The sequence below is a fragment of the Peromyscus californicus genome, unplaced genomic scaffold (assembly GCF_007827085.1).
Source record: "Peromyscus californicus insignis strain IS unplaced genomic scaffold, ASM782708v3 Scaffold_5__1_contigs__length_169319896, whole genome shotgun sequence".
Taxonomy (NCBI): Eukaryota; Metazoa; Chordata; class Mammalia; order Rodentia; family Cricetidae; genus Peromyscus; species Peromyscus californicus.
In genome coordinates this window covers 137298742-137319145 of record NW_026294573.1, presented here as the reverse complement: position 1 = coordinate 137319145, position 20404 = coordinate 137298742, and the positions used below count along the sequence as shown (strand labels likewise).

At 38.9% G+C, this 20404-nt stretch overlaps 1 protein-coding gene across 1 annotated transcript in view; it reads left to right on the top strand.

Moving 5' to 3' along the window:
- Positions 1–14059, top strand: part of Tcea1 (transcription elongation factor A1) — a 38750-nt gene extending 24691 nt beyond the window's left edge. The window contains exons 4-10 of the mRNA XM_052716710.1: positions 144–231; positions 3313–3458; positions 4569–4625; positions 5778–5932; positions 8443–8589; positions 11030–11101; positions 12662–14059. Of these exons, the coding sequence (XP_052572670.1) occupies positions 144–231; positions 3313–3458; positions 4569–4625; positions 5778–5932; positions 8443–8589; positions 11030–11101; positions 12662–12670 (674 nt within the window). The 3' untranslated portion in view covers positions 12671–14059. The remainder of the gene's footprint in view (positions 1–143; positions 232–3312; positions 3459–4568; positions 4626–5777; positions 5933–8442; positions 8590–11029; positions 11102–12661) is intronic.
- Positions 14060–20404: the final 6345 nt, after the last annotated feature.

The window sequence follows — 20404 nt, the reverse complement described above, 5'->3', positions numbered from 1 at the left end:
TAATGATGAGTGGGTCCTCTTTGGGGTGTGATTTTTTTTTTATTTATTTGTTTGTTTTTGGTATATATAGACTATTAATGTGCAGTACTTTGTTTTCATTTTTAACAAAAGTAGACTGTTTAGGAATATGATAAATTTTTCAGATGGACCATCAACTGATAAAGACCCTGAAGAAAAGAAAAAAGAACCTGCAATTTCATCACAGAATAGCCCTGAAGCAAGAGAAGAAAGGTAGCTCACTTTATATAAATTTCTGCTGAGGTTGCTATTTTAGGGTTTCTAGACTTAGGAAGCAGAGGAAGGCAGATCTCTGAGTTTGAAGCCAGCCTGGTCTACAGAGTGAGTTCCAGGACAGCCAGAACTACACAAAGAAACCCGTCTCAAAAAAAAAAAAAAAAAAAAAAAAAACATGATCAAACGGGTTTATTTGGCTTACATATCCCAGGACACAGCTTTTTGAGGGAAGCCAAAGCAGAGGCCAGGGAGGAATGAATGCTGCTTACTGGCTTGCTTCCTGTGGCTTGCTGCTATCTTATACAACCCAGGGCCACCTGCCCAATAGTGACACCATCCCCAGTGAGCTGGACCCTCCCATATCAATTATTAATCAAAATAATGTCCTACAGACTGGTCTATAGGCAATCTGGTAGAGGCATTTTCTCAGTTGAGATTCCTCTTGCCAGACAACTCTAGCTTGTCAAGTTCACAAAAACAAACAAGCTGCCAGGATAACTAGGTAGTTTACCTGCTCCATCACTCCGTTCCTGGTCTTCTAATAATGCCTGCACTCCTCTTCCACTGTCTAGTCAGATGGAACTGGTACACATGTATCTTTAAAAAATTCTAGCAAGATTTCTTAGAATTTTAGAAGAAAAATAGAAGTCTATGTAAATAAAATGAAATAATTTTTATTGTACTGTCTTAGTTAGGGTTTCTATTGCTGTGAAGAGACACTATGACCACAGTAACTCTTATAAGGAAAACATTTAATTGAGGTGGCTCACTTACAGTTTCAGAAGTTCAGTCCATAATCATCATAGCAGGGAGCATGGCGGTGTGCAAGCGACATGGCGCTGAGGAAGTAGTTGAGAGTCCTATGTCTTCCAGGCAACAGGAAGTCGACTGACATTGGGATTTGCTTGAGCAAAGGAGAACTCAAAGCCCCACCCCCACCATGACACACTTCCTCCAACAAGGCCACACACTCCAACAAAGCCACATCTCCTAATAGTGCCACACTCTATGAGATTATGGAGATTAATACATTCTTAATAAGTTTGAATAAGATAGCTAGGATGAGTAATAATGGATGTGATAGTGAAGGTACTGATTAGGAATTCAGAATGACCCTTGAAGTCATTTGCCTTTTGAGCACTTTTCCTCCTAAATTTAGCCATTTAGAAGACAATGAATTTTTAGTATATTTTTATTAGTATTTAAAGTTTAGGTGGAGTATTTATCTGCTAAAACCTGGTGTCTGTCCAGAACAGGACACAGGAGGAAACAGGACTGTCCAGACTAGTCTAAGGTATAATATAATGGAAGTTGTAAGTCAAATCTGAGTGATTTGAGGTTGAGCAAGATTTTACATTTTAGTGCAAGATTTTGAGAAACTTTTGATTTAAATGGTTCAAACCTAGGCATCCTATTTTAAGAGGTTGAGTTGGTAATAGTGAAGCTAGGCTCTATCAGTCTACACAGGCAGGTTGCAGTGCCTTGGCTAAGTATGAGCCATAGGCAAAGAAGCAAAAGCCTTTAAAATATTTAAGAAGCTTTGTTTTGTTTTTTTAACATTGGTTAGGGGCTGCAGATGTAGTGCTTCCTGGGCATATGCAAAGCCTGGATTCTATTCCCAGAACTCATGAAATGGGGCATGGTGGCACACGTCTGTAATCCCTGTACTTGGGAGGTAGAGGCAGAAGGATCAGAAATTTAAGGTCATTTTTGGTTCATGGAGAGTTCAAAGTCAGCCTGGGCGACATGAGACCTTGTTTCAAAAATGAACAATTCTATTTTTGCTTACTACTTACAGGTGCCATGCTACATGTTGAAAATACACACAGGATGAAATTCTAGTTCTTGCTTTTGGGAAACTTAATCTTTGCAGGGGAGAGTATAAAAATCTATGTGCAAACCACTGTATAGACAGTATTTCCTAAATACAGGGGTCATAAGAGATGGCCTCTGAAAAAACCAATTGGAGTTAGATGACATAGATGATTCTTGTCCATAGTGAGCTGTTTTGATGTTTAACAGTGATTTTTCCTGGAGAGAAGTGGAGGAGATGTATTCTTAACAGTAAACACAGCAAGTTAGTTCTACAGTGGGCGGGCGGGGTCGGGCAGCTTCATAAGTCTGAAAAAGCTGCATGATAGATACCACTAACGTGACAGTACTTAACTGGGACTAGACAGAAGCATTGTAAAAACAACTTGTTTGGGTGAGTGTCCAGTAGAAGAGGTTAGTCAGATGTAATTGAAGTTTTGGAGTTTGACTAGAAAATTATTAGACTATTCAGATTAAGCCATTATTTCTAGAAACAAATCTTTTGACAATCTTGATTTATTATACCTACTTAATGTTTTGTCTTAAAGTTTCATTAGAACTCTGTTGTCTACTGGTACGGAGGTTTTTAAACCATTTTTTTCCTCTTTCTAGTTTGACTGTAAGCTGCCCTGTTTTCTGGCCCCATCCCCTCATACCTTTCCTCAAGCCAAGATCCTTGATTGTTATGTACTATGCTGAACTATATACGTCTCTCCTGTTAGAATAGTGTAGGGCTGGCAGTGATGGTGCTCACTTTAATCCTAGCACTCAAGAGGCAGAGGCAGGAAGACATCCGAGATGAGGCCAGCTTTGTCTACATAGATAGTTCCAGATTATTGGGGCTACATAATGAGACTCTGTAACAACAATAAAAAAAATTGTTGCTGTTAATGTTTAAAGGAAAATAAAGTCAGAATATTTTTGAGACAGAGTTTCTCAGTGTAGACCTGACTGTCCTGGAACTCACTATGTAAACCATGCTGGGATGTAGACCTCTGCCTTCCAAGTGCTGGGATTAAGAGCATGCACCACCACCAGCTAGCACATGAGATTTGGGGGGTTTTTTAGCACATGAAATTTAGCTACTGAATTCAAATTTTTAAAACTTTTAGTCTATATGTAGATGGCATTTTTGTTATGTAATAATGACTAAAATACTATCTCATTTAGGCCCCAAGTATTTATTTTTAGAGAGTAATGATAATGCTCTTCAGAAGGTTTTCCTGATTGTTTTCTGGTCTGTGTACCCATGTATGTGTATTTTAGTAGTTCCAGTGGCAATGTAAGCAGCAGAAAGGATGAGACAAACGCTCGAGACACTTATGTTTCATCTTTTCCTCGGGCACCAAGCACTTCTGATTCTGTGCGGTTAAAGTGTAGGGAGATGCTTGCTGCAGCTCTCCGAACAGGAGGTAAGTTTAGTGTTGTTTGCTCTTTAGTCTTTTGTACCCCCATGCCATCTCCACTTTCGTGTTGGTGTTTTATAGGTGTCATCATGCTTATAGCTTCCACTGTTTAGTTTAGGAGTTTGTTGCTAGTAGCAGTTCTTGAAGGGCAGTAGGAAGGAGGACACTGGGACCCCCAACAAGCAGAGCCTTCTAGGGTGTTGATACTTTCCCTGATTCATGCTAATTTAAGCTTTTCTCACATAAGTCTTTGATTTGAAAACTCATTACCTTGACCTTAGGTTGAACAGTAACATGAATATTAAATGTTAGGATGACATACAGTATTTAACTTTTATATTAATAATTCAGTTTTATACTTTTTAAAAGTTGGAAAAGTGATATGTAATCTATAGCTTGCACTTCTGTGGGAAAATACTAAGAAATACAAATCCTTAGACTTAACTTGCAAACTTTTGGCTTTAAGGTTTCATATATAGTGAAACACCACATGGTATCCCTAAAATGTGTAAAATGTATGTGTATAAGTTAAGAAAGTAAGTTAGGTAGGTAGGATGTTTGACACCTTATGCAAATTAACCCCTTTTCTTTTCAGTTATGCTGAACTATGCATAGCTAGGATGACCAGTTTTTCTACTTACTTGGCCCTTTCTACTTGAATTTTCTTACTGCCTCTGTCTATTTTTTTTCCTTTTTCTCTCTGTCTGTTTATTCCTTCTCCTTTTGAGCATCTGTGGTAGTCTTCTGAATATGTCTATATATGTGATTGGTAGATGAAATGAGTAGTTTCTCTCTGTGTTGAAGCCTGAATCACAGAAGACAAGGCATTTCTTCCTAATATCTGTTCTTTCTCTTCTCTGTTGGAACACCCAGAATTTATGATGTTGTGAAATGAGGAATTGCCTAGTTAGTATATAAATTACTTCCTCAGGAAAAGGAGTCATCAGTGCAAGAGTACTGTGGCACAGATCTTAGATCAATCCCAGAGGAAAGAAGTAGTGGGCAGTAAGATCCCAGGTCCTAACAAACTCAGAGATTCTGTGTATGAGGCAAATTGAAGAAATAGGAGTGGTTTGCTTACACTTTACAGTAATGAGTTTTCATTCCTGTTTCTAGATGACTACGTTGCTATTGGAGCTGATGAGGAAGAACTGGGATCCCAGATTGAGGAAGATATCCTTTGTGTTCACACTCATAGCTTTGTTTAGTAATCTGTGAGGTTAATTATCCCTTTCCGTCTGCTACATACCTCAGAGGGTTATTCTGTACTTTCTTAGGAAGGAGAAGTGCATTCATGTTCATTTGTTTCTCTCTCATTCAAAACTAAAACAGCATATGATTGATGGTAGTTTTGTTTTTCTGCCTTTGCATATTGGGAGCGTAGCATCTGAATTTCAGTTGTGTAAAATAGCAGAGAAGATGTGGATATTGCTCATTAGGAGGACCTCTAGAGTGCTCAGTCCCTGTTCCTTCTGGCAGGACATGTGTTCATGCCTGGCACCATAGAAAAGACTGCAAGAGAGGTCTTGCAGAGAGAGTACCTACATGGCGGTGTAAGATGGGACTGTCCTTTTTGAGGAACTTGCCTTTGTAAAAAGTGAGCCCCTCTGGGCCTTGGTCTCCATAAAATGTGAGCCCCTCTAGGCCTTGGTCTCCATAAAATGTGAGCCTCTCTAGGCCTTGGTCTCTTAAGTGTGAGCCCCTCTGGGCCTTGGTCTCTGTAAAGTGTGAGCCCCTCTGGCCTTGGTCTCTGTAAAGTGTGAGCCCCTCTGGGCCTTGATCTCTGTAAAGTGTGAGCCCCTCTGGGTCTTGCTCTGTGTAAAGTGTGAGCCCCTCTGGGCCTTGCTCTCTGCTTTGCTTTGACCTGGACTTCTGTAATATGTCTCATTGAGCTGGTAAATGAGATGAGCCTCCAGTGCTGCCTCAGATGGTCTCTTCTCATAAGACCTCCAAGGGAGCTATGGCCATTCGCATAGATTTTAAGGTCCTTAGTGGGATTGACTTAAGCAAGTTAAAAGCTTGTGTGATTTTAGAACTCTTTTTCAAACATCTACTAACTTGGGTTATATCAGAGTTACTCTTTGAAATCATGTTGATGCATGCTTCTGATTAAGCATTGAAAAAAAGCATCACTTAGTCACAGTTGTAAAGATTAGCACTATTGATCAATTACAGATGAAGGAATCCGAAAGAGTTATTGTTTATTTATCTAAATTGGAAACCATTTTCGTGAATTGCTTAGAAAATTTAAGAATTATAAATTTGACAGAACAAAAAAAATGTTCTTATCTTTATAACAATCTTTTTTCCTTAATGGCCAAGCACCTATATATCAAGAAATAAGGAATACAGACATGAAATACAAAAACAGAGTACGAAGTAGGATATCAAATCTTAAAGATGCAAAGAATCCAAATTTAAGGAAAAATGTGCTGTGTGGGAATATTCCTCCTGACCTGTTTGCTAGAATGACAGCAGAGGTGAGCAAGTCTGTATATAAGTGCTGTATAAATATCGCATGTGCCAAAGGCCTGCGAAAACAGCCATGATGTATTCATATATTAGAGACATCAAGATTGTTTGCTTCATTTACATTGTTGGTTTATTCCTTATGTCTTGAGCTACCCAAATGTTCTTTTTGTGATGCATTAAGTCATCTGGAACCCATCATCTACAATCTGTTGATTTTATTAACCATCCAACAGGGTAATATTGACTTTTTAAAGAGCTGATAAAGTATGCTGTCTTTAAGAAACTTTGCTTTTGGCCGGGCGGTGGTGACGCACGCCTTTAATCCCAGCACTCGGGAGGCAGAGCCAGGCGGATCTCTGTGAGTTCGAGGCCAGCCTGGTCTCCAAAGCGAGTTCCAGGAAAGGCGCAAAGCTACACAGAGAAACCCTGTCTCGAAAAACCAAAAAAAAAAAAAGAAACTTTGCTTTAAAATCTGCACTACCACTTCCTGACTTGTCATACTTTTTTTAAAATATATTTATTTTCTATTTTCTTCTTTTCTATTGAATTTATGTCAAGCAAATCCCAGGCATTTATCTTTTCAACTCTATATGTATGTGTATCCATATTTTTAAAATATATATTTAAAATACTTTTCCTTGTAAAGCTATATTGTCAACACCACGTCCAGCCATGATATACTTACTCATATTCTGCAGTGATATTTGCTTCACCCATGACCTTAGGCTATAGGGCCTGAAGGAGGCAGTGCTTCTTGCCATTGTACATGACCTCTTAAAAAGAGAGGAGAGAGAGGTCATGTGGACCCTTCTCCCATTTATTTATTTATTTATTTGTTTGTTCATTTATTTATTTATTTGACCAATCCTGTCATGATCGAACTCCGGACAACCTGAGATTTGAACCCCGTCCGTTCCTCTGGAACATCAGTCAGTGCTCTTAACTGCTGAACCACCTTTGATTATGCCTTAGATGTACCAGGAGCTAAAGTCAACACATTACCTTTGATTTGGGTTTTTTAAGCTAAAGTAGTTTCTTTTAGGGGGTGTGTGTGTGTGGTAGGGGGTATTTCGAGTCAGGGTTTCTCTGTGTAGCCCTGGCTGTCCTAGAACTCACTCTGGACCAGGCTGGCCTCGAACTCACAGAGATCTGCCAGCCTCTGCCTCCCGAGTGCTGGGATTAAAGACATGTACCATCATGTCTGGCTTAAAGTAGTCTCTTTTGCCCCTCACATCCCCTCTCCTCTGCCTTTTTCCTCTGTGGTGCTGCTGTGTTAAAGGACCAGCTCTCTCCACACATTATAAATTTCTGTGAGTATTGCATTAGATCATATTCCTTAATTTTTCTCCCCCCGCCCTTGATGTTCTGTATTGTTTGATTATACTCGTTTCCCTTTCCTTAAGTGATGGATTTTGCTTCATTGCATTCTATCAGAAGGCACTTAGTGTCTTACTGCTTTCCTCTTGGTGTTCTGGGGTTTGTTAGTGACTTTGTGTAATGTCAGTGAGTATTTCCATTGGAAAGTACTCCATTAATCTTTTATCCATTGAATTCATCCATTGATGATCAAGTGTTACTTGAGTAGGATAATCACTGCAAGAGAGCGGTTTCTAAAATGTCATTTTATAGCCAGGATTCTTTTATCGAAGCAGTTTCTCATATAAATTCAAGCTCTTGGTTACCCAATTTGTTTGATAAGAAAGGATAAACTTAAATTCTTTGTGTCCAGTTAAGCAATTCTCAGAATGGTAGCTGCTGTTGGCTTTTGTATATACATGCCCTCTACTAAGCACTATAAGGGACTTGGAGCTGTTTATCTACCTTATGGGGCTTTTTCCTTCCAGTAATTATTTCAGTGAATGAAGAAGCTATCTTATTTTGGGCCACCAGACTCTCCTTGATGCTAACTAACTCTTGTGCCCATTTGTCCCAAACACGATAGTCTCTATGCTTTCTGGCATAAAAAAGTAACCCCGGCATATTCTGGATACTTGCTTCTAAACAAATCCTCCAAAGTCCACTGGCTTCGTTGAGGATTGCGTGGGTGGTGATAGTATTTAGATCACCTTGTGGATACCAGAAGTGCTGATTGCTGTAGGTGTGCATTGTTAGTTTATAAACAGTATGTATACCTAATTTTCACATAAAAACTTGAGTCTTTAAAGAGATTTTGAAAGGTCGAAATTATTTAAGTCTTCTGAGGGAAAAATATTAGTCTGTTTTAAAACTTTAAAATTTTTATAAGCTGATTTTACTTTAAGTTTTTTTTAAGACTTATTTATTTTATATATATACAATGTTCTTCCTGTACATCAGAAGAGGGTACCAGAGCTATGAGCTCAGGACCTCAGGACCTCTGGAAGAGCAGCAGTGCTCTTAACCTCTGAACCATCTCTCCGGCCCTGATTATACTTTTATTACAGATTATTGTTAAGCTATGTGAACATGAAAGCATTCAGGTTATAGAGTAGCTGTCAAAAGTATCTTTAACTCATTGATACTGCCATTTCTGTCATAGGAAATGGCTAGTGATGAGCTCAAAGAGATGAGGAAAAACTTGACCAAAGAAGCCATCAGAGAACATCAGATGGCCAAGACAGGTGGGACCCAGACTGACTTGTTCACGTGTGGCAAATGTAAAAAGAAGAACTGCACCTACACACAGGTTTGTGATTGACTGTGGTCTCATGATCACATTAAGAATGTTTCATTCCTGTTTCAGAGTAAAGATAATTACAGAACCTGATAGTGTTCGAGAAAGATGTACCTCTGGTGAAAAAGTGCTTTCTCATTAGATTCCAACTAGTTGAAGATAAGTTAATATATTTATGTGGTCATTGAAATATTTACTGTAAAAACTGTAGTAGTTATATAAAATACAGGATTACTACAGTGGGCAGGTTGTTTATAACAGCTCATAAGTAGTGGCTGGTTACTGTGTCATAGTAAGCAAGACCATATAGTTTAAGGGAAGTTCTCCACTCTCACATGGCCTGTGGGCATTTCAAACCTAATGCCTTACAAATAGACGCCTATTCCTATTTGTAGCCAGATGACTTTTACATTCATATATGACATGATTGACCTTTTTGGTTTTGGATAGCATAAAGAATGGTTAACAAATTTCTGTTGTTATGTGTCTATATAAAAGTACTTCGAACACTATCCTCATTTTCGTTTGCAAAATACGATTTTTTTCTTACTTTTTTTGTTGTTGTATATCTGTAATCTCCTAACCTTAGAAATTCTCTCTTAAAGGCCATATGTTTCAGGTTTGGATGTAGGTGTTGATCCCACTGAGCGAGAGTAAACATCGCTATCCAAATTCTTTTAGTTAAATTAGGGTAGCTTTATTTTCTGTTAGACAGGACAGAAACTCTACTCTCTCCATAAAGCCAGAGTTGAGAAAATAGCAGTGCTGGAGACAGTGGGGTACATATAGCTTAAAAAGAAACTGCAAGACTAGGGATTTCCAAAGGATGGGGGATTGTTTTAGTTACATAGGAATTTGGATGAATATTTCAAAGTTATTTGGCAAAACATCTTATCAAGGTGGAGGTTTTTGTTTTTTGCTTGTTTGGTTTTTTTTTTGGGGGGGGGGGTCGCTTTTGGTTTTTTGAGACAGAATTTCTCTGTGTAACAGCTCTGGTTGTCCTGGAACTTGATTTGTAGATCAGACTGGCCTTGGACTCACAGAGATCCACCTGCCTCTGCCTCTCAAGTGCTAGGATTACAGGCATGCACCACTACCAACTGGCTAGGACTATTTATTTTTATCCGAAGGCCTTGTACTACTATTTTTAGAATGTTTCCTCTTCCTCCTCCTCCTCCTTTTAGATTTATTTATTTTATGTTTTATGTGTGGAATGTTTTGCCTGCATGTTGTCCTGCATCCCGTGCATCTTGGTGCCCTTGGAGATCAGAAGAGGGTATCATATCAGATCTCCTGGAATTGAATTTATAAATGGATGGGAAGTACCATGTGGATACTGGAAATAGAACCCTGGGCCTCTGCAAAAACAGTGCTCTTAACTGCTGAGTCATCTCTTCAGCCTTTAGAATGTTTCTTTATTTTGTGAGCTTTGATCATGCTGATGATTTCATGGAAACTTCTGGCTAGGGATTGAACCTGCGGCTTTGTCCATGCTAGGCAAACATTTTCACAGCTGAGCTACATCCTCAGCCCAGTTCTTCCTAAGTGTTCTATTAAGATGTGGTCTCAATGTTTTCCGGTTTTGCTTTTCTACTTTCAAATGTGAAACTCCATTCCTATTAAACTGAGTAGCCATTGACTATTGTGATACTGCCATGTACTTGAGTGAACAATACATCTTTGAGATGGTGCCTTCATTTCTTTGGCGTTTTGTACCATGCCCAGCTTTTTTGTAAACATCTTAATCAGTGCACAGTATTCCATCAGATGCATTTATTCTTTCTGTGTTCAATCCAACATGTGTGCTACAGAGATCTTTGTATTTCTAATTGTATATCAGAGTAGATGAGAATGCCAAGTTCCTGTAGCAGAGATATGGGTATGTAACCTGACTTTTAGAGAGGTTGTGTCAGTTATGTGTGTCATAAAGAAATGATTTTGGGCCTGGTGGTGGTAGCCCCCACCTTTAGTCCCATCACTCAGGATCACTGTGAGTTCAAGGCCAGTCCAGTCTACAGAGTGAGTTCCAGGATGGCCAGAGGCCAGAGCTACATGGAGAAACCCTGTCTTGAAAATAAGAAGAAAAAAAAAAAGAAATGCTTTGGATTTTATTAACATTTTTACTAATGTGTAGGTCATTAACATGTTAATTATTGGTTTTCATATTTATTAACATTTATAAAAAGCATAATTTAATGAGAGACTTTTAGAGAATTTTTCTACTTAACTAGATAAATTACTCATGAAAGACAAACAGAAGGATTTAGAAAAATGAAGTTTGAAATTATGCTCCTTTGCCAGTAGTGTATTTGAACTTGTATAGGCTCATATACATCTTAGGGTGATATCACTGGGGTTTCTGCTATGTCTTTATGTAGAATGTTCTTACATAGGCGGGATTATTTTTAGTGGTAATTCAAAAAGTAATATTTTTCATTTAATTTTGCTACAGGTGCAAACTCGTAGTGCTGATGAACCAATGACAACATTTGTCGTATGTAATGAATGTGGAAATCGGTGGAAGGTATGGCACCCCTTGGTTGTATAGCATAATTTACAGTCTCTTCATAAGCTGTCTAAGATAGGAATATGTACCTTCCTAGAGCTTGATCGTAACACATATGTTCTAACACAGGAATGGCAGGAAAGAATATTAAGTTACCTTCACACGTTCCCATATATACTGTAGTGATAAAATTATTTCCACTCTTGTTCTTCTAGAAAAGTTGTGTATGTTTATTTATTTTAATAAATTTGATCTTGGAAAATTTTAAAGAGTTTTATATGATGTCAGGGTTTATTTTAGGAATTCTAGTGGGCTTGGTTCTGGTGTGATAGCTTTTCAGTAAGCCTTCATATTGCCTCTGTGAATTTGTTGTGTTCTTTGCTGACTTCATACATGTATATAATGTAGTCTGGTTATTCTCACCCCCAGCCTCTCATCTCTCTCCTACCCCTGTCAATCCCCCTTCCCTACAAGTCCCTTTCTCACATTCATGTTGTTTTGTTTGTGACCCACTGAGTTTAACCAGGGCAGCCTGTGTGACTAAGGGTTGTGAACTGTCTATTGGAGTTTCCATTGCTCCCCTGCCCCTGTCCCACACCCAGAATCTACCAGTAGTTAAGCAAGGAGTGGGGCTGTGCATCCCTCCTGACTCAGGAGTAACTGCTGATGACAGTACCATTTCTGTACAGGCCCATGAAAAGCTAATTTTTCAGTGGTTTCTTTTTTTTTTCTTTAAGCTCCAAGACCAAAATATCAAATTAGGATTGCATATCAGTTCCAAGGGCACTTTTATTATTTAATGATGAAGCTGTTAGTAGTGTGGAATTGGGAGATGCCCGTGGTAAGGATAAGTCTGGAGTCACACAAAGATGGGAAAACCCTTGCCTCTCACCCTCACTGAGCTATTGTTTCCTCATGTAGTAGGCATAAATGATACCTGAGCTCCCCTCTGTCATTTCTTTCTTTCTTTTTTTTTTTTTAATTTTTCGAGACAGGGTTTCTCGGTGTAGCTTTGCGCCTTTCCTGGATCTTGCTCTGTAGACCAGGCTGGCCTCGAACTCACAAAGATCCGCCTGCCTCTGCCTCCCAAGTGCTGGGATTAAAGGCATGTGCCACCACTGCCCAGCTCATTTCTTTCTTTTCCAATCCTCTTGAACAAACTTGGCTTGTCTAAATAGCCCTCTTGGATTTGTTATATATGCTGGATAGTCTTATCACTGTGATGAGAGAATATAGTACAGTTTGTTTTACTACAAGCAGTTCACCAAACAGATTGTGCCACATGGTACCTAATGAATTTAAGAAAATTCAGTTTAATGTAGAAAGCTGAAAAGAATTGGTAGTTGTTTAACCTAGAAACATTAAGAGAAGTACTTTTAAAAACTACTAAAAACCTTACATATTTGTTTTTTAGTTACATAGTCCTTGTAGTTCTAAAGTGGAGGGTCAAAATGAGTAACTACTGTGTATAAAAACGTTTTTCAAAGGTACCTCTTTCATAAAGTATATAAAGTCAAGATATATACACCATTGTTTGTATTTTAAAAATTTTACAAAATATTTCTTTTGTTTTTACAGTTCTGTTGAGTTGGAAGAATCGGCAAGGTATCTGGACCATTAAGAAAAATGGATTTTGTAATTAGCTTTAAAATTAGGCCAGGCAACTCGCTTCCCTGCAAGTGATAATTGTAACCATACACGTCCCATGGGTTGGTCTTTGTTTTTCTCCTAACATTCTTCCTTAAAGGCCTTCTGTGGTTTCAGACCAGCTAGGAGACCATAGAAGAATTAGATAATGTGTTGCGTTTTTTTTTTTTTTAATTTTTATAAGTAAGTTGATGTTACATTTTATTAAATATTAACCTTTTGAGTCTGGAACACATAAAAATTCTGTTGTTCTCCATTAAAGACAAATTGCTTTTTCTCATTGGTATGTACCTAAAATATTAAAGGGAGAGAAAAGGAGTAATATAAACGTTAGAGTTACCAAATATGATATGTATTCCAGTAGTACTTGACCAGCTTATCAAAATTGTGCACACTATTTGATCTAGCATATGAATTTGCTCTTAATTACCATGCTCACAAAGCCTTGGATCCCTAGATCTCTTGCATCTGTGACTAACTGCAGTGATCATTTGTATTTCTTATACATGTATATTACTATTTTTAATAGATTTTTCTTTGGGAATTGACTTGATTGCAATCAGTTTGGTTTTATTTGACTTTGCACTCTATTTTAGTTTCACCAAACTCTGTTATAGTTTCCTAGGCTTTCACAAAGCCCCTCACAGGCATACTTCTGGTGAATATTCCAGACATGCTGGGAAGAAAATGTCAGCATCTTAGTAGAGTTCCTGGAGACAGCATGACTGGACTTGCACTTGGAAATCTACTGACCAAGGATTAAGCCTAAGAACTGTGTAAATCATTAAGCTGTGCATATGGAGATTGCAAAAAGAAAAAGAAAAATCTTTTAGTCTGAATCTTTTGTGCTGACTTTTTTCTTACATGATGATGTTGAGCCAACTGAAATGTAGGCTATAGCAAGTAGTTTTACAATACATATTTCACAATTAAGTTTTACCTTTGTTTAAATGTGTCCCGCTTGTTTTGCTGGTAATAAAAAGCAGTGGTTTTCACATGGTTTTCTTGATACAGATGTTCTGATGCATAGAGTAAAGGCCACTGTTGCAAAGCTTACAACTTACGTGCTTCTGCATCTGGCCAGACTTTTATGTAAAGACCACTGCACAAGCTTTGCACTCTGCTCTGCAGATTGTTTGACATAACATAGAAAACATTTAAATGTCCATGTTAAAGAGGATTGGTCCATGGGTAATTTCTGTCACTTTAAAAATAAAGTACATTTTGAAAGAATTAGTTTAAAAATAATAAGGTTAAAATAGTCCTACTTTTAAGTGATCCATTTTAAAATTTGTAAATCAATAAATTTTTTTTGTTGTTAAACAGGTATTTTTTTGTCATTTTATTTAGATGTTGAAACTTCATTTAAAAGTTTTGTCTTCCTTTCTTCCCCCAACTATTAGCAATACTCTCAGGTTCCATTCTACTTAATCTTGGTCATACTCAGGTCAAAACTGGTATTGAACAGTGGTTAGAGCTTGTCATTTTCTGTTCTTTGCCTGAACCCCTGGTGATGGAGAGAGCTGTGGTTCTCAGGCACAGGAGCTCATCTTAGATGCACATAATTTCACATGTGACTCTTTCTGTTGAAGAATACTGATGTATTCTTAGGGATCTTATTTTGTAATTATCCCTAGACAGTGTAACTGAAGGGAACACAGGGAAAGTAACTTAGATAGATACATTTGCAAGTAATGAAGATCTATAACCATCAGGCAAAGAGAAAGTAACAACCTTGACCTTCTTGACCTTCAACACTCTGAGTGCTGGTGAACAATGATTTTATACGTTTTGGTAGGCTATGATAAAAATTCTGAAATACTTACAAAAGCTCAAAGATCCAAATCTGTATATAATTTACAGATGAAAAATATTTCAAGTATTAACAAACCAACAAAAGAAATCAGCACCAGGTGTGGTAGCTCATGTCTTCAGTCCCAGCACTAAATAGTCTGGTCTACACAGCAAGTTCCTGAGCTATGTAGAGAGACCCTGCTTCAGAGAGGGAGAGGGACAAGGGAGTAAAAGAGGAAAACTCAAAAGTGTGATTTGGAGATTTAATTTCAAAATAAATTAGAATTATTTTTAATAATTCTAGATTTAAATTAAATTAGAATTAAAGAGTTATCATTTGAGAAGTGTTTACTTTTTGTTTTCCTTCGAGACAGGGCCTCTGTAGCTCTTGCTGTCCTGGAACTCATTATGTAGTCCTGGCTGTCCACGAACTCACAGAGATTCATTCACCTGTCTCTGACCCCCAAGTGCTGGGATTAAAGGTGTGTGCCACTGTGCCCAGCTTCGTTTGAGAAGTTTAAATCAAACCTGTCTTTCACCCTCATTTAGCCAAGGGAAGTTAGTCATTTGAGAGGAATTGAGATGCATGCTTTTTTTTTTTGGTTTTTCGAGACAGGGTTTCTCTGTGTAGCTTTGCGCCTTTCCTGGAACTCACTTGGTAGCCCAGGCTGGCCTCGAACTCACAGCAATCTGCCTGGCTCTGCCTCCCGAGTGCTGGGATTAAAGGCGTGCGCCACCACCGCCTGGCGAGATGCATGCTTTTAATCCTAGCCTATAGGAGGTAGAGGCAGAGGGTTAGGAGTTCATTCTTGGTTACATAAGGAGTCCAAAGCCAACCTGGGCTACATGAGACACTGTCTCCAAAAACGGTTAAAAATAAAGGAGCATCCCACCAGGAATGTGATGTGCTAATCAGCTGTAGGCGACTAAGGGGTGAACACTACATATTGAGAAGAAAGCAAAATGCCAGCCCACTGGAGCACTACTTCACAGAGACCTAGCAACAAGTTACTAGACAGCAATGGGAGAATAATTGATGTATGCTTGCAGCAGAGTGTTTAATGACATCTCAAGACCATGACTATCTCCAATAACCAGTAGCTACAGTTCTACAAAGTTGAACTCAGGAACTCCAGGAGCAGATTTGTTTTATAAGTCTTTGTAACTAGGAGAATTCCTCATCACAAAGGAAGAAGTTCCTGAAATGATTTTATTAGTCATAGTGTCAGTGTATAGAAATTAGGATATAGATTTTAAAAGTGTTCCACAGATTGGGGATCTGAGAGCTACTGGTTGTGTAATCTTTTAGACACCCAACTTTAAAGGAAAAACTGAGCTTGAGTCTAGGGATAGGTAACCCCTTTTTGGTGCTTTAATTTTACAAAGTGATGCAGCAGTATTAATTTCCAGGTTTTGAGGTTTTTTTCAAGTCAACTTCTGTACTCTTGTGTTCAACTCGAGGACAGAAAATGAAAGCACAGGAAATCGCCTTGAATGAATCACCTATTCTCAAAGATAGAAGCATGTAAGTAATATACTCTGGCAAAATTAGCCTGTGTTTTTCCCTTAACTGGATACTTGAACCTGCTTTGTTTGAAAATTATTTGTGTAATGATGCAATGTGAAACTTAGTTGACATTTGAAAAAGTAAAAACATCATTGAGAACCCTGAAGTTGGGATGGCAAGGCTCTAGCTTTTGTTTCATTGGCACTGATTCTTATACACTTTTCTAATTTATTTAAGGGATCAGTGACCCTCATGGGTCTCACTGTGTCCCACCACATGCCACACTATATTGAGTATGCTGTAAAACAGCTATGACTAAGCCAACATGAGCTTTATCTAGGGGTCTTTGCTTTTGCCTAATGCAACCTTCTGTGATGAAGCCAAGGGCAGTTGAGGATGCCTGAACCCAGGTCAGGCACATGGAAATTAGAGCTGCTATAGGCTTCCTTCTTATAAAAATAAGTCCATATAGGTTTCTGTCAGAAGTAATTTAAAAAATAATAAATTATTTAAGTATTTGGGTTTAATAAAAGAACATGGTGGGGGGTACTGAAGAGATGTCTCAGTGGTTAAGAGCACTTGCTTGCTGCTCTTCTAGAGGGTCCAGGTTTGATTCCCAGCACACACACTGGGTGGTGGCTCACAACTGCCTATAACTCTTATACTATCTAGGAAATCTGTCATCCTCTTCCAGCCTTCACAGGTACCTGCATACACATAGTACACATAAACTCAACCAGTGGCATGCTTGCACACACAAATCTTAAACATACTGAGCATACTGATGGTTATGTATTGAGAATAAGGGAAAATGCAAAAGAGCAATTTTGAGAAGGAATTCTGTGGTGGAGTATATTAAAGACCTGTGAGATGGTAACCAGTAAGTACAGTGCCAAAAGCAAAATAAGAAAGCCCAAACAAGTAACTACTGACAGGTTTATAAACAAGGCTTATCTGACTCCCTCCTCTGGCCTCTGAGTACTCTTCATACACATAGTACACAGTCATATGCACAAAACAGCCACATACATCATTTTTTAAAGTTAATTTATTTTTGAGATTGTGGAGATTCAGAAAGATAAAGGTTATTTTAGCACATAATGAGTTCTTTTGGTCTGGATGAAGTAGTCCTTTATCTACCCTGAGACGTGTTAGGACACATCAGAATGTGTGTTTTTGACTAGGTGCATCTAGCATTGCTTTAGCTGCTATAAATGTCCTAGTAGCCACATGTTACAACTTTTGGCTGGAGAACTGTGCTGATTTGAATGAGAATGCTCCCCCTCCATGGGTGTAGCACAAATCCTAATTGATCTTATAATAAAAACCTGGAGCCAGATATCAGGGTAAATGCTGAAAGATCAGAGGAAACAAGCCATAGCCACTTCTCACCTCACCAACTCCTGAGCCAAAAGGGGAAGATCTTGTCTCCACAAATCCTCAGACTGAATGCTCCTGAGTCCTCGACCGAAAGGGCACTGAGCTCTTGTCTCCTTCTGCATTATATTCCTTTCTCTGCCCAGCCATATCACTTTCTGCCTCAACTTTCCTAGTGCTGAGATTAAAGGTATGTGACTCCCAAGTACTGGGATTAAAGGTGTGTGCCACCATTGTCTGGCTATGTTTATCTTTTAGACTGGATTAATTTTGTGTAGTCCAGGGTGGCTTTGAACTCAGAGATCCAGACAGATCTCTGCCTCTCGAGTGCTAAGATTAAAGATGTGTGTCACCACTGGCTGGCCTCTATGTTTAGTGGCTGGCCCTGTCCTCTGATCTTCAGGCAAATTTTGTTAGAGTACAAACAAAATGTCACCACACATGGGCTCATATGTTTTGAATGCTTGGTCCACAGTCGGTGGAACTGTTTGGGAAGGATTAAGCAATGTGGCCTTGTTAGAGGAGATATGTCACTGGGGCTGGGCTTTGAAGGTTCAAAAATAAGCATGACATTCCTAGTTAGTTCTTTCTCTCTGCCTGGTGTTTGTGGATCAAGTGTGAACCAACAGATACTGCTCCATATGCCTGCTTCCCCGCTATATGGTCCCTGCCATGATGGTCATAAACTCTAAACCCCTGGAACTGCGAGCCTCAAATTAAATTCTTCCTTTTATAAATCTTTTATTCTAATAGTACAAAAGTAACTAAGACATGAAGTAAGCTATGGATCTAGGAATGTTCTCTAACTTTCAGGCAAGGACTCCCGATGCTATGCTTTTTTGGGCTGTGCATGGGGCAATTCCAAGCCTGGGATTGACAGCTATAATTCCTTTGGCTTTGGGGCATGCTTGTTAACACTAGTTACTATATAAGTTCATTTAGTAAAGGATCCTTAGTTATTGATTAAATCAAAGAATGAAGTTTTGTTATTGGAAAGAAAACACTTTTTTTAAACCTGACATATCAAGAGTCACTAAGGTGGGACTAGAGAGATGACAGCAGTTGAGAGCATGTACTGACTGTGCATGCAGAGGACTTGAGTTCAGTTCCCAGCATACATGTTAGATGGCTCAGAATTCTCTGTAACTCCAGCACCAGGGGATCCAACATCTTGCCTCTGTGGGCACAGCACCCATGTTCACATAGCCCCACATACATATACATAATAAAATAAATCTTAAATAATAAAAAAGTCACCTGTGGTGCCTCAATGTCCATAGCTTAACTTCATAATCAGTGAGGATCTAAGTAGGCTTAACAGGCATCAACAACATCATTTAAAAATGACCTTTATTCCTCTTTCATGTTAAATTGGGCATGAAAAGAACCCTGGAAAATGTGGATTGTTACTGATGGGTATTTTTGGTGGTGGTTGTAGTGGTAATAAAAGAGAAAAGCATAGGTCAACTAGTCATTTTTATACCTTAATATCATAATTGTAAATTAAAATTTCTCTTTAAAATGTAAGATACTAGTTTTCTTTTGGTGGATCATTATTTAGTGTGTGTGTGATGTGAGACTTAACAGCATACCTCCTCCACCTTGCATATCACATATAGAGTAAGCTTACCCAGATTCTGAACATCACTGCCGATTTGTTTTTTGGTGGGTTTATTTTTGTTTTGTTGTGTTGTTTTGAGATAGGGTCTCTGTGTTAGTCTGGATTCTCTAGAGTTTCAGAACTTACAGAATGAATTTCTATCTATATAAAGAAAGGAGATTTATTAGAATGACTTACTAGCTGTGGTCCAGCTAATCCAACTATGACTGCTTTTGTATGGAAAGTCCAAGAATCCAGTAGTTTTTCAGTATACAAGGCTGAATGTCTCAGCTGGTCTTCAGTAGATGCTGGAATCCTGAAGAAGTAGGCTCTAATGCCAGTGAAGGAATGGACTTGCTATCAAGGGTGGGAGCAAGCATGCAAACAGAGAGCTTCCCTCTTGAATGTCCTTCATGTAGCTGCCAGCAGAATGTGTGGCCCAGATTAGAGGTGGGTCTTCCCCCCCTAAGGATCTGAATTAAAAGTATATCTTCTGCCTCAAATATCCAGATTAGAAGTGAATCTTTCCACTTCAAATGAGCCAATTAAGTCAAAAATCCTTCACAGGTATGCCCAGACATTTTTAGATTTTAGTTGATTCTAGATGTAGTCAAGTTGACAGCCAAAATTAGTCTCACTCTGTAGACCTTGGTCTGGAACTTACTAGGCAGACTAGGCTGGCCTTGAAATCACAGAAATCCACCTGCCTTTGCTCCCCAAGGGTCAGGATCAAAGGTATATGCCACCATGCCCAGCTTTGCCAAAAGATGTTTAACAAATACTTATACCCATCATTTTACATCTATTAACAGCTGATAAGTATTGGAACCCCAGTTATTGGGTATCCTCTGCCAATGCCATAAGCCAATCAAGCTGAATTAATAAATTTAGGTTTAATAAACAGAGCAAAGCAACTCTCAGGTGACTCTCGGGAAGGCAGGAGGGAGAGCACACGGAGGTCTGGTGATCAGGTCTTAAATACCCTGTAGGCATGATCTTGAGCATTACCAGGGGAGGGGCTGACCCTTGGTGGCCTTTCTAAGAGCAGGGTCTGGAGAGGGCAGCTCCAGGGGAAATCCCCACTATCCCAACCATTTTGGGCATATAGATGTCAGATCAAGTCTGGCTACTTCCTTCTGGCAAGGGATGACATGAGGAAGGGGAAATTGGGAGTCTGGGCTCATGCTCAGTGGGAGGTGTAGGTGAAGAAGCATTTGGTTAGCTGCTATTCTGGAGACCTCAGGAACCTGTTTCATGAGGATGCGGCGAAGACAGGTTGCTAAGGGGAAAAAAAATATATTATTAACACGGGCCCTATGAATGGCACTATCCATGGGAAAAAGAATAGGATGGAGATGTGCCCTGGTTGTACAGAAAAGGCAAAGGTGAATGAGCC